General features: G+C 36.9%; 1 protein-coding gene across 1 annotated transcript in view; it reads right to left on the minus strand.

The window, feature by feature from the left end:
- ca16b (carbonic anhydrase XVI b) overlaps positions 1-14,593 on the minus strand; it is a 123,739-nt gene that overhangs the window by 93,465 nt on the left and 15,681 nt on the right. Inside the window, exon 2 of the mRNA XM_055212752.2 lies at positions 379-465. Coding sequence (XP_055068727.2) covers positions 379-465 — 87 coding nt within the window. The remainder of the gene's footprint in view (positions 1-378; positions 466-14,593) is intronic.

Consider the following 14,593-nt stretch of genomic DNA (forward strand, 5'->3'; position numbering starts at 1 on the left):
AAGTCAAAAATGATATGAGAATATTATTGACTGCATTCCTGGCATAAGCCAGAGATTAATCAATTTTTATAACATTTAAAAATGCTCTATAGATATGACATAAAAACATAAAGTATCATCTCCTGTAGGATCTGCTGAGCAAGATGAGTTATAGATTATGTAAAAACGCCCTGTTCAAGCATTGATTTTGCCTATTGCCTTCAAAGCAAACTAACAGAGCAAATCCACCTGCAGGTTTACCGAAGGAAATATACACATTCGATTTCCCCACAGGGTTAAATCCCAGTGGATAGATGAGCTTATGCCGAGTAAACATTGTTGCTATTGCTTACCGATGTGAACGGCATTGTTTATGGGTTGAAGAAAAGCGTGACTTACCTGAATACGCCCAATAGGGTTCCCCAGATGCCCTTCGATGTCTTTGATTGGCTGAGCTGTCATGACCCTCTGTTTCCACACGTGAAACTGTCAGAGATAAATCACAAGACACCTTAATGGAGACTTTCCAGAAACCGTTGAAGCGATCGATGCAACACATTATTGTCAATGAAAAAAGTGCTGGATAATGTACAGTAGCCTGTCACTATAAATACAATAGAAACAGGGCAATCGGGAGACAACTTGTATGACCCTTAAGGGTTTTACTCTTACAACGCTTATGTGCCAGATCATTTAAATAGCAATTCGTATAGCATTTAAACCTGGTTTAGACCCAGTCTGTGAAAACCCATCTTAAGACATAAACTCATCCTACATAATGTAAAGAGCATTCTGATATCTTTAATATTGACTGAGTAAGGTTAAAAATCAATGTAAAATAAATCAAAGAGCTCAGACTTTTATCAGACCGGATTTGAAGCGAAAGCATGTGATTAACTGTTGACGTGGACAAGACCGACATTATCATAATTACTCCTGCTTTGACGCATAGCTTGTAAGTTAAAGGCGTGGTGCATGATCTCTGAAAGCCAATGCTGATATTTGAAATCACCTAAACAAACACGCCCCTACTCCAATACAATCTGGACCTTCTTTTGATAGACCCGCCCCACATATACGCAACCCAGGCAACGATGTCGGTTAGTAGACACGCCCCTTGTTTTGGTACTCGGCCCGACTTCCTTTTCCAAAGTGTTTTTCGAAAATCATGCACCCCGCCTTTAAAGGAATAGTCCAGATAATTTACTCACCACCATGTCATCCAAAATGTTGATGTCTTTCTTTGTTCAGTCGAGAAGAAATTATGTTTTTTGAGGAAAACATTGCAGGATTTTTCTCATTTAATGGACTTTAATAGACACCAACAATTAACACTTAACTCAACACGTAACAGTTTTTTTCAACGGAGTTTCAAAGGACTATAAACAATCCCAAACGAGGCATAAGTGTCTTATCTAGCAAAACGATTGTCATTTTTGACAAGAAAATAACAAATATACACTTTTACACCACAACTTCTCGTCTAGATCCGGTCGTGATGTGCCAGCGTGACCTCACGCAATACGTCATGACGTCAAGAGGTCAAAGAAGACGAACGCGAAACTCCGCCCCAGTGTTTACAAGTGTGTTGAAAGAGGACCGTTCCGACGTTGTTGTATGTGGAATGATACTAATTAATGTCTTTGTGTCAGTTTATTGTTTACAATGGTCCGCAAATGTGTGTTTTATATATGTAACACGTGACCTCCCTACGTCACTACGCATTTACGTTAGGTCGCGCTGGACCGGACCTAGACGAAAAGTTGTGGTTTGAAAGAGCATATTTTTTGTTTTTCTTGTCAAGGATGACAATCGTTTCGCTAGATTAGACCCTTATGCCTCGTTTGGGATTGTTTATAGTCCTTTGAAACTCCGTTGAAAAAACTTTTACGTGTTAAGTGTTAATTGTTGGTGTCTATTAAAGTCCATTAAAATGAGAAAAATCCTGCAATGTTTTCCTCAAAAAACATAATTTCTTCTCGACTGAACAAAGAAAGACATCAACATTTTGGATGACATGGTGGTGAGTAAATTATCTGGATTTTTCTTTTAAGAAAATGGAATATTCCTTTAACACCTGTCAGCATTGCAGCATTGCGAATCTTTCAAACATGGTAAGGAGCGTCACATTTCCGGCTGACGTCAGAGGTATTCAGGCCAACCACAACGTACAGATTAGCTGGCCAATCAGGGACACAGCGCTTTTCAGATCGATGAGCTTTGTATAAAATCAGAGCGTTTGAGGAAAGCAGTATATCTGGAGCTACAAAAATGTACAGTATGTGGACAAAAATGTGTTTTTTATAAACACATTGTATTATATAAAATACACAAAATAACGTTGTTTTAAGCAATGAAATAGGTGCACTTTAAAACTCGGACCGCAAGCGGTGCTCACATGCAGTGACTCTTGACAAGCTAATCAAAAGTAATAATAACAGTAATAATAACTCTCAAATACCACACAACAGGGCTCCAAACCTGAAACACTCACACTTGCTAAAATTCCAGTCGTCGTAATTACCAAAGAAGTGTGAGATTTGTATTTTTGTACAAATCATTTAGTTTTGATCCTCAAGCCTTTTATACAGTAAATATACCTCACCTGTTGAGTAAGAGTTCACATTTTGTTTGATTCCCAGGGAACAAACATACTAATAAAATGTACTGGATCTCCTAATTTCTAAATGTTTATATCTGATCCACAAAAATCTTAAATTATTCTTTTATTATTTTTGTTTGATTGTTTTGACCAGTATGTCCAGCATTAATAGTCTACAAATATTTTTTTTTAAACAATATTTTATATTTTCCCAATACGGAAACGCCACTGAGCCTTGTGCGCTACATCCTACGTCAAACACTGGAAATGCACTCTCTCATGAATAATCATGTAACGTTTTAAATATTGATTTTTTTTCATACAAAATCGCATCGATTGCCTTCAGAAGGCTGGTGAAGGATGGATGGATGGACTGTTTTGGACTTCAAATCAGAAGCACCATTTATTCCCATTATACGTAAAGCTTGGAACAGCCAGAACATTTTCTAATAACTCTGATTATGTTAGTCTAAAAAAGATCAAGGATGGACTTAGGGTGAGTAAATCGTGGCTATTTTCATTTTTGGGTGAACTATTCCTTTTATTTTTCTCTTAATCTATCCCTGAATACCTCTCATATCAATACCGCCCTGTTCCTATTCATCCCACCCTTCAGCCTTGCCACACCTCTCCTTATGAGTAGACAAGTCTCTTTTCCAGGAAGGAAGGAAGTAGGGTGGGACTTTTGCATTTGATCCGTGGACTTCTGGACTGAATGATGACCTTCTAAACGAAGCCACTGTCTCTTTCACCTTATGCATATCCAGTACTGTCCAAAAGTCTTAGGCCACCATGCTACCATTAGATTTGTTGTTGTTTTTGCAAAATATAAAAGTATAAGCTCAAGTATTTAGGTTAAACTCCTCTTCCATTTGAGCAATAGCATGCAGCTGCAGGATCTCTTAAACCTAAATGAAATTAAATCCTAATTTCTAATTCTAATCGAATGACTACAGAACTTCAGTCTCCTCAAAAAAGCTCAAGATTTGTTTCGTGCCATGAGAGGTCACATTAAATACTGACTGATGCCTGAAGAAGACATTTAGTTCTGAAATTTGTTTTTAATTTTGTGTACATATTTCCTGTATTTTCTGTTTAAAAAAAAAAGAAAAAGAAATATGGATGGACATTAAAACAACAAAGCTGGTGGTGGTGGCCTAAGACTTTTGCACAGTACTGTATATACAATGTGTATACACATAAATTATTGTGTACTGTCACACTGCTTTAGCTTTCTTCTGGACAGATAATGTTGCATAGCAGTACTGTAAATCTAATGATTAACTGCTTGGATTAAGAATAATTATTTAGATTTAACCGTCTGCTGAATGGATAAACATAAATGTTAGTTTTGTTGTGCAAATTTTCTACAAATGTCTCTTTCCATATTCATTTAAGCATTTTGATGCACTTTAAATGAACTTTTTAGGCAAATACATGCTAAGACTCTCCACTATCTTGTGATTCATTCTCAAACTTCATCTAAATTATTCAAAATAGACAGCGCCAACTCAAAATTACTTTGGTTTCGTATTAAGGTGACCGACCTGCTGAAAGATGAATGATGTTAGAGCAGAATTAAACATGTTTTTGTAATTTTCCCGCAGTGTTTTACATAAACCATTCATCTATTTGTTATAAACTCAGTTATGCAGAACTCTGGATGTAGTTAGCTTTTGACAGATAGACTTTTCTTAAAAACTGTCTGGACGGTTTGATGATTAAACAAAAAGCTCTCAAACATCCAATCTTGTGGATCTTTTTTAAAATAAATATCATTTATCATTTTTAACTCAAACTTTTGACACGTTTTTTAATTTTTTTTACAGTTTCACACCCCAATGATCCCATTTATTCAGAAAACACTGTTGTTAGCTATTTTGGTAACACTTTACAGTACAATAAGGTTCATTGGTCACTTTATTAAAATTTTGTTAACGCTTATTTTATTTTTTATTTTTTATTTATTTGTTTATTTAGTCGGGACAATGCACATTAATGAACAGTCTAACATTACTGTAAAGACTGTAAATGAGCCAGGTTATAGCATAAATGCTAATTTGCACCTGTAGTCCCGAGGCAGGAAAACAACAACATACAAAATAGTGCATCACGTAAGAATATAACAATATACAATCAAACAAGAATCACATTAACACACATTCAGACAGATTATATTACTTCAACGTTAGTTAATGCACTGTGAACTAACATGAACAAACAATTAAAAGCTTTATTTCTATTAACTAACATTAACAAAGATTAATAAATACTGTAACAAATGTATTACTCATGGTTTGTTCATGTTAGTTAATACATTAACTAATGTTAACTAATTGTTTTGTAAAGTGTTACTGCTATTTTAATTTCCGTGGGATAGACACAGAATTTTTTGCTAATTTTTTCGTGGCATTCTCACGGATCTCTGCATTTTTCTGTGGCCCTGCTTTCCGTGGCATTCTCACGTATTGGTTACTCAACTGCTTTTTCCTATTTTCAAACCATTTTCGTTTCGGTTTAGGGTTAGATTTGGTGTTTGCGTTAGTATGTCACTTTAACTATTGGTTTATACTATTTGTTCTGATTTATTCTTTTATATTTTTTAAACTTTAAACAATTGTTGCTTGGCGTTGGGGTTAGAGTTGGGTTTGGGAAGGGATGTCATTTCATGTAAATCTAACCCTAAACGGAAGCGAAAATGGTAAGAAAATAGGCTAAAACAGTTGAGTAACCAATTCGTGAGAATGCCACAGAAAAAGACAGTCTGTAGCAGGGACATGGAAAATGCGGAGATCCGTGAGAATGCCACGGAAAAATGAGCAAAAAATTCTGTGACTATCCCACGGAAATTCGTGAGATCAGGTTGTTTAATGATGCACAGGTCATAGTGCTACATTTTATTTTATTTAATCAAAATTTTTCCAGTGTAAACTTTTCCAGTGTTTCCATATCCAAAGGACCTGAATTCATAACTTGAGGTTCATTGTAAAATATGAGATTGATAATTTACTGAAATTAGTATAAATAATGTTCATCTATGGACAGTCCTATTTATTATTATCATTAAGTCGGCAAAGTGGACGAATCTCAGGGTACCACGGACATGGAAATGATGGAAAAGAATCAAAAGTATTGAAGTGCACACTTCCTGGTGTGCATCAAAAAGATGCACGCTGGGTTGCGTTGGATAGACTTTCACCTCCAGACATATTAATATTTCAAGCACCAGTACCCAAAAAGTACAAGTTTCTCCCGCTGTCTCTGGTATACTCTGCTTTTCTCCATTTGGCTTTGTAAAGGTCCTGCTTATCTTGCTCTGCATGTTTCAAAGCTTCCTGGCGAGAATCCCCTCTGTGTCTCTACCAGACAATTAAAAAAGTCTGAATAACACTGGGCCTCTTCATGCTCGACGTCGTAGTTTTGAACAGCTTCCGATTTCCTGCTTTTAAACCATATGGCAGATCGCATGTCAGGAAGCGGCTGTTATCAGTACATCTGCTAATGCTTCTTTGAACAGGGTGAAAAATCTGTACTTGGTAACTTAATGAGCTCCCAGATTTCTACTTTATTTTAGCCTTAAATGTACTTTCACTGGCATTACATTTATGCATTTGGCGACACTTTTATCCAAAGTGACTTAAAGTGCATTACAAGAATGCATAAGTATCAAACTAGGGCTTTCAAACAATTAATCGCGATTAATCGCAAACAAAAAAGTTTTTCTTTGCAACATTTACATACAAAAACATCTGCCAAACAAGTAAATGTAAACTCTCTCTGTGGACAAGTGTGCATGTGTCAGGAATAGGGCTGTCACGGTTATTAAATTTGTCTGACGGATAATTGTCTAAGAAATTGTGTCGGTTATGATGATTAATCGCCTGTTTTAGGTCTTTGACGATTATGACGATTGTCTGTTTTATTGCTTTGACATGTAATTCTCATACATTTTTTTTGTTTATGAAATAATTTTCATAGATTGTTAAATATTAAATATTTTGCAAGTTTACCTGGCAGTAAATATTGATACACATAACACATATTTAAAAGTAATCTGATACTGTCTCATTTATACAGGCACTGCAGCTCCCCTTTGTGTTTTTTAAAGAGATGTGCAATCATTGCGGTGATCTGAAATCATCGCCATGAGGTCAAACAATAGCGATGAGACGATTATTTAATCATTGTGACAGCCCTAGTCAGTAAATCTAGATGAATTATGTTTACATTTTCATTTGTAGGTAAAAATAAGGCTACTAACCAACAGCACTACATTCACATTCTAAGTTTGAGATTGGTTTATGTCATGTATTTTTTTGGGTGGTGGCCACAAAGGGATACACCCTATAGGGTTTTTGGTTGCATGCTGAAAACTTTAAGAGCCACTGAATCGATATCATATCTAATATACAGGTAACTCAATGCATTACTTGCATATGGCATATAATTCAAATACGTATTACCTTCGACCAGTTTAAAAGAGCATTTCCCTTCACTTTGATTCTTCACTCGATCTTCGTCTCTTAGCTGAAGTGGAATTCCTCATTTTATCTCACTTCAAAGTGCTTAAAAGTGACTCAGTCTCCCGGGTAAGGACCCGGGCACGGCTGCTTCTCTTGCATAAACAGATTTTCCAATCCTTCGCTTGGTTCTTGCCCTCACTTGCATCATTACTTTGGAGATTAATTAGTGGCTGTATCAAGTCGATTCTCTCCATTGCAGCAATTATGTCCACTCTTATTGGTTAGCAAGCAATTACGCCTGCTCTCATTGGTTAGCCACCTGTCCTGGGTTGTTTATTGTTAAATCCCTGACGTGCAGCAACGCAGACTGCGTAAGTCCGCCACGGCAAACAATTAGCTACTTCAGCACAGACTATCAGAAACTGTTCATGGATTATAAATGTTTAAGTGTAACGTAATGATTTTTTCATTGTTACAAAGGTTAAACATTGGCTTTCGATGATCCTTTAGGGCTTAAGCAGGGTTTGTTTAAAGTATTTTCCCATGGGCCTTTGAAACAGTCGCTACGAATCAGCAGGTGCCATCTCAGCAAACGGGTTCTCAGAGGGAATATGTTCACATGTCTGGTGTGTGTCACAGGAGGGAAAGCGCAAATAAAGTGAAGGAAAGATGGTTTGCTAAAAATGAGAAGCTGCGTGTAGCTAGTTAAGAGACATATGAGAGATGTTTTTGCAGGTAAATGCTTTAAAGATAAACTGTTGCGTCTTATCTCAGTGTACTGGGTTACTCGGATAACATGTGGGTAAAACATATGCAAAGTGTTGGAAGATGTGAGCTTTTCTTTAAAACCCCACTATTATGTCTGTCGTGTGTAGTCTGTTTCATTGTACTCAGATCAGATATCTACTGTATGATAATCTGGTTTCTTGATATCTCTTGAGCTACTTTGTAGCTCTTTAATGTACTGTAAAGGGCCATTCACTTTAACAATAATGATATTTGATATGTTAACTGTTAACCTACACTAAAAAAACAACTTCTGGACATCGGTTGCATAAGGTTTTCTTAAAATGAATTTAACATTAATTAAAATAAAAGAAAAAAAATTAAAAATAAAAGAAAACTTGATTCAATCATGTTGAACTGGTGTACGTAATTAAATCACGTAAATCCAACACATTATTAAAGAAAAATCCTTTTAAGAAAACTTCATTCGAATCATGTGCAACCAGAGATTTTTTCAGTGTAATTCACGTTCCCGCCACCGAAAAATAATGTTACATTATTATGCTACTGCACCACAATATCCGCCCCTTTAATAATATTAACTAACTTTGTAAATTTCTAAAAACTTTTGCACTTGGTTAAATGACATTGAACATAAAAATATGCTGTTTTTGTTGCATTTGCACAGCTATAAAATTCACTACAACTGCAACGACGCTGGATACCTGAGCTAATTTTATGTTATGGATTTATTGAAGAGCTTCTTCACAGGCTATGTTTGCATGCATACAATTTTGTCAATCCGACTAATTTAATACGATTGAAGGTTACGACAGTTAACATGCACCCTAAACATTACAATCTGATTAAAATGTTAGTTTACATGTACATTCTATATAGTCCGATTCAAACATTTGTGCAAGCGCACAGCCAGGGTTGCCAGCTTCGTGTATCAAAACCATATTAATGGACATTCAAAAATAGCCCAAAAGCATCCAAATGACTATTCACAGTCCAAATACCAATAACTAATGAACAAAATCCTTTCATCTATAACCCACAGGAAAAAACAACCCGCAGAGAGAGTTTAAACAGTAGCCTTAATCTGAACTCGGAAAAAAGCAGAGGACTTGGCAACGCCACCCAGTGCACAGCATCTCTCGTCGAGTTCATGCTTTATTTCTGGATAAATGTACAAAGCTGAGTTGAAGAAAGTTATTTTCAAAAGGCACAATGCTATTTTATTGCTTTATGTAGCCTAATGTACACATGAACGCGTAGAATGTACAGCGCGTGACTCCATTTCCTTAATAATGCGTTGCAATTGCCATGCATTGTGACGATAATTATGTGAGATGTGAATAAGAGGTAAGTATAAGACGTGAACTGAGCACAAATGTTCTGCGCACGTGAACAATGTATTCCGGAATGCATCCGATTGAGAAAATACGATTCACACGTTTACATGCATACATTTCTACTGCTGATCGGATCACAGATCAAAATACACAACCTCTTTTAATCCGATCGAAATTTGCATCCGATCTACCTCAATAATATTGATTAAGGGGTTTACATGAAGGCTTTTCAATACGATTGAGCCATCAATATGATTGCAAACAGATTATTTGGTTGCATGTAAACGTACCTACTGTTTCAATATATAAGTATTTTAAATTCGAATAGATTTAAAGGTGCAATGTGTAACTTTTCTTGACAGAAATGCAATATAATATACATAACTATATTATCAGAGGTATATAAAGACCTTACATAATGAACTGTATTGTTTTATTACCTTTTAATTATCTACATACACTGCAGGTCTCCTTACACGGTAGTTGCTGTTAGTAGCGTGTTTCGTTCCAATGTTTGTCCTGTGGCAGCTACCGTAGCTTCTCATTGCGTTTCAAATTGAGGTTAGTTGCAATTCATAAGCTGTGTCCCAATTCGAAGGCTGCGACCTTTTACGGACGTATTTTAAGACCGATTGCATCACAGCAGTGCGGCTTAAAGGGACACTACACTTTTTTTGAAAATACGCTCATTTTCCAGCTCCCCTGGAGTTAAACATTTGATTCTTACCGTTTTGGAATCCATTCAGCTGATCTCCGAGTTTGGCGCTACCACTTTTAGCATAGCTTATCACAATCCATTGAATCTGATTAGATCATTAGCATCGTGCCTAAAAAAATAACCAAAAAGTTTTGATATTTTTCCTATTTGAAACTTGACTCTTCTGTAGTTACATCGTGTACTGGGACCGACGGAAAATTAAAAGTTGTGATTTTCTAGGCAGATATGGCTAGGAACTATACTCTCATTCTGGTGTAATAATCAAGGACTTTGCTGCCGTAACATGGCTGCAAGAGGCGCAATGGTATTACGCAGTCCCTGAAAATAGTCCCCTTAGTATCTTTCAATAGCAGGGGACTATTTTCAGTCACTACGTAATATCATTGCGCCCCCTGTAGCCATAGTACAGCAGCAAAGTCCTTGATTATTACGCGCTGCCGAGGATAGAATGAATATATCCTTCACAGCTAAGGCTATCCCAAGATTCATTGCGCGCCTGTAACTGCTAAATATTTTAAAATTTCATTAAAAAAGTGTGTATTTAGCAGGAAAAAGCTTCTGTTTTGTATTAATATTATTCTGTTTACGTTGCGTATATTTCAAAGCTTGCTTAATTTGATATATTGTTGGTTAGTTTAAAGGGATAGTTCGGCCAAAAACGACATCAAACCCATGATTCACTCACCCCCAAGCTGTCCGAGTTGCATATGTCCATCGTTTTTCAGACAAACACATTTTCGGATATTTTAGAAAATATTTTAGATATTTCTGTTCATTAAATGTTATGTTACGGGGTCCAGGAACAGTCCACGACCCCCAAGTCCAAAAAAGTGCGTCCATCCCTCACAAACCAAATCCAAACAGCTCCAGGACGACAAACAAAGGTCCTCCGTGGGCAATCCGCGCGGTGTTTCCGTAGAAATATCCACATCTAAAACGTCATTAACTCTATAAACCAGCCTCCGGTAGCGCCGCCATCCTAGACTCAGGAGAGAGGATTAGCGTAGTGTACGCACTTTTCTTAGTGACGTATGACAAATTCGGAGGGCGGGGGCACCGAGCAGCAGCAGAGAAACTCTGTACGCTGCGTAAGCTCTCATCCTGAATGCGCATCACTCCAAAATGGCGGCGCTACCGGAAGCCAGCCCATAAAGCCAACAACATTCCAAATATGGACATTTCCACAAAAACACCGCACGGACCACCCACAGAAGACCTTTGTTTATCATCCTGGAGCCGGTTGGGTTTAATTTGTGAAGGATGGACGCACTTTTTTGGACTTGAAGGTCGTGGACTATTCCTGGGCCCCGTGGCATAACATTTAATGAGCAGAAATATCTAGAATGTTTTCTAAAATATCCGAAAATGTGTTTGTCTGAAAAACGATGGACATATGCAACTCGGACGGCTTGGGGGTGAGTGAATCATGGGTTTGGTATCGTTTTTGGCCGAACTATCCCTTTAATGTACATCAACATGTCACATTTTCTTAAATAAATTAATATTTTTCTGGTTCCATATTTATTTTGTAGGCGGTGCGCACCTACAGCAGGTGACACAAATTATGAACCCTTTGAAGGCTAGACCGTCTCATTTTAGTTCTCTTTGTGGACTTCGGAGGCTGCCACCTTAGAAGGTCGCAGGCCTTAAATTGGGACTGTATCTTTAATTGGCTGTCAATGGTTTATTGTTCATCAGTTCCGTACTGTGATATCGTTGTGATCCTGATGCTACGTACACACCAAATGCGGGGCATCGCGTTACTCACTCCAGATTACTCGTGGGATTTAACTTCATGTAATGCGAATTTTTCACTCGAGCTGAATATTTTCAACTTTGGCGAAGACGTTTTCGCGGCAAACGCAGCGCCCATATCTGGGCCCATAAATGTGGGTTCACACCTGATGCGGGTTCAACGATTTGCGCGAGTAGATTACATATAAAGTCAATGCAAAGACACGATCAGCCGCATCCTCGCATGGGGCGATGCGAATGACGCATCTGATCGCGTCTTTGCATTGACTTTGTATGTAATCTAATCTACTCGCACAAATCGTTGAACTCGCGTCTGGTGTGAATCCACAGTAAGGAAATTGAATTATTTATCTTATCATTGAAGTTTATAGTTATATGGTCCATATTGTGAATAGCCCTTAAGAATGTTTTGTTTGTGTCAATTTAGCATGAATCAAACAGTCTGATGACTTCACCTACTTCAAAAACCACACAATTTGTGGTATCACTGTCTATGCCAATGTCTATACTTACAGATTTGTCCAAATTTCCATATTCTTTGTTTAAACCTAAACTAAATTTTATCCGTAAACTAAATCAAACATTGCAGATAGGTTTGTTAACATGTTACACACAGTTGTCTAAACCACAGACCTGCCAGATGTTGCGGTTATTTACCTTGGACAACATTCAGATACTGTTTCCATGATCACATAAGCTTCTCAGCGGACTCCGTCTTAATACATAAACAACCCATACTCCCACCAGGAGATCTGAAAATAGCCCATCTCACTTTAACATGAGAACTCAGAGGTTTAATTAAGCCGAAACACCCACAACTAAAGCCAGGCTAAAACGGTGATGCTGCGATGTGTCAAGACACAGCTCTCATCAACTGTGATGTATTGCGATGCCAAAGTGATAATTCTTTAAGTTTTTTCAGCAGGCTGGAAATTCTTGAAGTGCATTTATAACAATTATTAAAGAACAGAACTGTTACATCACCCGATGGAAAGAAACTGTTTAAATTAATTAGCACCGAATTTGATTATTTCAAATGAGCTGCATGCGTTTGCTTATAATTGTTTATCAAATTCTAATTTGCACTTGCTTGTAATATAACACTTTATCGTGGTACTTCTAATAGTTCATAGTGTTTATGCACGATAAACTGCTCTGTATTTTTTTCCACAAATTGTATAAAGTGGACGGTTCTTTCATAGCGATGACCCAATGACACATAAGACCAGGCTAGTTGCTACACATTCACAAATGTATTTGATGATATAAACTGTGTTCTTAGCTGAAACTATGTTGAGCACAATTTGAACTTAAAGGAATATTCCATTTTCTTAAAAGAAAAATCCAGATAATTTATTCACCACCATGTCATCCAAAATGTTGATGTCTTTCTTTGTTCAGTCGAGAAGAAATTATGTTTTTTTGAGGAAAACATTGCAGTATTTTTCTCATTTTAATGGACTTTAATAGACACCAACAAGTAACACTTAACTCAACACGTAACAGTTTTTTTCAACTGTGTTTTAAAGGACTATAAACAATCCCAAACGAGGCATAAGGGTCTTATCTAGCGAAACGATTGTCATTTTTGACAAGAAAAATAAAAAATATGCTCTTTTAAACCACAACTTTTCGTCTAGGTCGGGTCCAGCGCGACCTAACGTAAATGCCGTAGTGACGTAGGGAGGTCACGTGTTACATATATAAAACGCACATTTGTGGACCATTGTAAACAATAAACTGACACAAGACATTAATTAGTATCAGTTGACATACAACAACGTAGGAATGGTCCACTTTCAACACACTTGTAAACACTGGGGCGGAGTTTCGCGTTCGTCTTCTGTGACCTCTTGACGTCATGACGTATTGCGTGGGGTCACCTGTCGCATCATGACCAGATCTAGACGAGAAGTTGTGGTTTAAAAGTGTATATTTGTTATTTTTCTTGTCAAAAATGACAATCGTTTTGCTAGATAAGACACTTATGCCTCGTTTGGTATTGTTTATAGTCCTTTGAAACTCCGTTGAAAAAAACTGTTACGTGTTGAGTTAAGTGTTAATTGTTGGTGTCTATTAAAGTCCATTAAAATGAGAAAAATCCTGCAATGTTTTCCTCAAAAAACATAATTTCTTCTCGACTGAACAAAGAAAGACATCAACATTTTGGATGACATGGTGGTGAGTAAATTATCTAGATTTTTCTTTTAAGAAAATGGAATATTCCTTTAAGAAATAAATATATATGCTACAGTTAATGCCAGGTTTAATTGTTGGTCGGAAATAGATATCAAGATATCTGTCTCTCCCCATACCAGTAGATAGGACTTTAGTCTTGCATGATTGAAAAAAATGCATGGAGGCGTTGCAAACATGGCCGCTTAGTGGCCCTAAAGGGACTTTTTAAATACATAAATGTAAAATCTAAATGTAAAATCTGGTACGTAGGAGGGCTTCTCTAAACAATGTGAAAGAACTATAATTTTCAATAAATGATGTGATCTGACAGGCATTCACGACTGAAGTAAAGGATATTTATGTAAGTGAGTGCTGAAGTGCGTGTAGACTTTTGGCATTAAAGAGAAAGATAATTTATGTTTTGCCTCATTTTATGGCCAGAATCTACACTCAGTAAGACAAAGAGTTTGGGTAGTTTATACACCTGTCGATTGGTTTTGAAGTATGAATTTTATGATTCATTTATGGTCCAATTTGGCAAGTGAATCCAGGAAACATCCATAACGTTTTTGTAGCCAAAAAAGGAAGGCTGTTTACCACCCTTCATTAACACAGGTCTGATATTACCTGCTCAAAATGTTACAGTATATATATTGCATACTTTAACGTCAGAGTGATATGAAAGGGCAATAAGGAAGACAGGAAATGACAGCTGTCAATGCCAGAACAAAAATAAAGGAGTTATGATGAAACAATAATGACGGTGAGCCTACGAGTCTTATGCTGGGCAGAATTGTGAAATTTTTGCAGAGTA

The sequence above is a fragment of the Misgurnus anguillicaudatus genome, chromosome 8, assembly GCF_027580225.2.
Source record: "Misgurnus anguillicaudatus chromosome 8, ASM2758022v2, whole genome shotgun sequence".
Taxonomy (NCBI): Eukaryota; Metazoa; Chordata; class Actinopteri; order Cypriniformes; family Cobitidae; genus Misgurnus; species Misgurnus anguillicaudatus.